Source organism: Macaca mulatta, chromosome 14, assembly GCF_049350105.2.
Source record: "Macaca mulatta isolate MMU2019108-1 chromosome 14, T2T-MMU8v2.0, whole genome shotgun sequence".
NCBI classification, from domain to species: domain Eukaryota; kingdom Metazoa; phylum Chordata; class Mammalia; order Primates; family Cercopithecidae; genus Macaca; species Macaca mulatta.
In genome coordinates, this window is record NC_133419.1 from 124,971,730 (window position 1) to 124,974,051 (window position 2,322).

At 36.8% G+C, this 2,322-nt stretch overlaps 1 protein-coding gene across 1 annotated transcript; it reads right to left on the reverse strand.

Moving 5' to 3' along the window:
• Positions 1 to 472: 472 nt before the first annotated feature.
• Positions 473 to 1,522, reverse strand: CETN2 (centrin 2; the record flags this gene model as incomplete). Its single annotated transcript, NM_001195814.1, is given in 2 exon segments — positions 473 to 1,324; positions 1,327 to 1,522. Coding segments are annotated over 2 exon segments (516 nt in total). The 3' UTR covers positions 473 to 988.
• Between the last annotated feature and the right edge of the window lie 800 nt (positions 1,523 to 2,322).

The following is a 2,322-nucleotide window of genomic DNA, read 5'->3' on the forward strand; positions in this document are numbered from 1 at the left end:
ATAGGATATCAAGTTATTGTTTTGAAACTTAGAAAATGCAGGTGATGTGTTTTTAAGTTAACTGTGGTATTAGATACACAAGCCTATGTGTTTGATAAAATTTCATAGAACTAAATACATGCACAGATGAGTGTAAGTAAAACTGGGGAAGTCTGAATAAGATCCATGAATTGTATCAATGTCAGTAATCCTGGGTATGATATTGTACAATCATTTGGCAAGATGTTACCAATGGGGGAAATGGCATAAAGTATACAGCAAGGAATCTTTCTTCATTATTTCTTAAAATTACGTGTTTAACTACAATTATCTCAAAATAAAAAGTTTAATTTAAAAATCTTCATTAGTAATATATTCATGGATAACAAAATACTGAATGTGTTCATGAATGGGAAATTTCCTTATGAACACACTTCTCTTATGAATGAGCCTATAAGAATGAAGAGTTCTTTTTTTTTTTTTTTTTTTTTTCCAAACTGAGAAAGGTTTTATTTTTAAGACAAAACAAATAGCATTAACACACATCCAAATGCCAGTGCAAGACTTCACTGGGTTTTATTAAAGAGAAAACTAAACTCAAGTGTCAAATAAAAACTGGAGCCACTCAAGAATGACTGCTTGTGGTGACACAAGTGTAACATGTGCTTGTCTAAAGTCGTCCTGTGTTTGTGGATATGTGGAAATGCATGATAAGAGGGAAACAATGCAAGGCAAAATGGCAGGTGCTCAAAGCTTTAAGATCTTTTTCTTCATGCTAATGTGCTCTTGTTTTGCTTTTGAGAATTAGGGTAATTCGCAGGTCATTTTACAAAGAACTGTAATATCAAAGAACACTTCCAAACAGCTAAAATAGACTCAAGGTCACTATTAAAGTGATAAAGGGAGGTCAGTGGGGGAAAAGTTTGTATTCTCAAAAGCCAGATTTCACACAATGGCAGGCACTAAATCTAGTTACATGTGCTTGCAGTAGAAAAAGAAGACACTGATCTTAATAGAGGCTGGTCTTTTTCATGATGCGCAGGAACTCTTGCTCACTGACCTCTCCATCTCCATCTCGATCAGCTTCATCAATCATTTCCTGCAGCTCCTCATCAGTCAGGTTCTCACCCAACTCCTTGGCCACGCGTTTCAGATTTTTGAACGAAATCTTCCCAGTTTCATCATCATCAAAGAGCTTGAAAGCTTTCAGGATTTCTTCTTTGGTATCTTTCTCAGACATTTTCTGGGTCATCACAGTTAAAAAGTCACCAAAGTTCATTTTTCCTGTCCCTTCTTTGTCAATTTCACTTATCATTTTCTTAATTTCTTCTTTCTTAGGTTCAAACCCAGGGCCCTCATTGCCACCTTAAGTTCTTTAACATCTATGGTGCCAGTTCCATCCGCATCGAAAAGATCAAAAGCTTCCCGGATCTCCTGCTTCTGCTCTTCAGTAAGCTCAGGTTTAGGACTCATTCTTTTTCTCTGGGAACTTGATGCCATGTTTGTCTTCTTAAAGTTGGAGGCCATAGCCAAAGGAGTCCACCAATGAAGAGTTCTTTCAGTCTACCTTCATATGCTCCTAACCTCCTATGCTGTCAGTTTACTTGGTGCAGCAGCAGGGTGCCAAATTCAGCATTCCCTTATAAATGTAAGGAACATAACATTCCTTTTTTAAAAAATCGAATTTGTTCTTAAGACACTTTATAGTAAACTTTTTAAAGCTAGTCAGTTGTGCGTAATCATGAACATTAAGTAACAACCATAATGGTAGTAACTGATGATGGTGTTGATGGTAATGAGTGAGGTGGTTGTGGTGATGATGGACATAATGATCATAATCATGTTGATTGTGATGACAATAGTAATGGGATTGTTGACGGTAAAATATTCCAAAGCTGCCATTAGACTCTAAGTTTCCCTAGCTGCAAGATCACCCTACCAATAAAAGGAAAATTAACACACCTGGGAGACAAACCATGCTTCTCAGAGCCAGTGTAAAGCAAGGCTCTAATTGTTCCATTAGTGAGGACCCCAGCCTCTCAAGTGATTACAGCCCAGGAGATACTGTGCCCATATATTCGTAAACACAATCCCAAGCCCCCAGTCTTAGTGACCCATTTTTTTATGACTTTGAGTAAATGTAGGACTCAATATAAATCAGTATGGTTCCTGCATTTGCTGATTGTTGAAACCAAGGCAGCCCTTAAAGTTTCCAGCAGACTGTGCTTTATTTTTCCTTATCACAGGTATTTAATTTCAAACTTAAAGCAATCGCATGAGAAAAATATTTCTTCCATGAACTCTTGTTTATGATGCAGAGTATTTATAACCATATGTTTATCT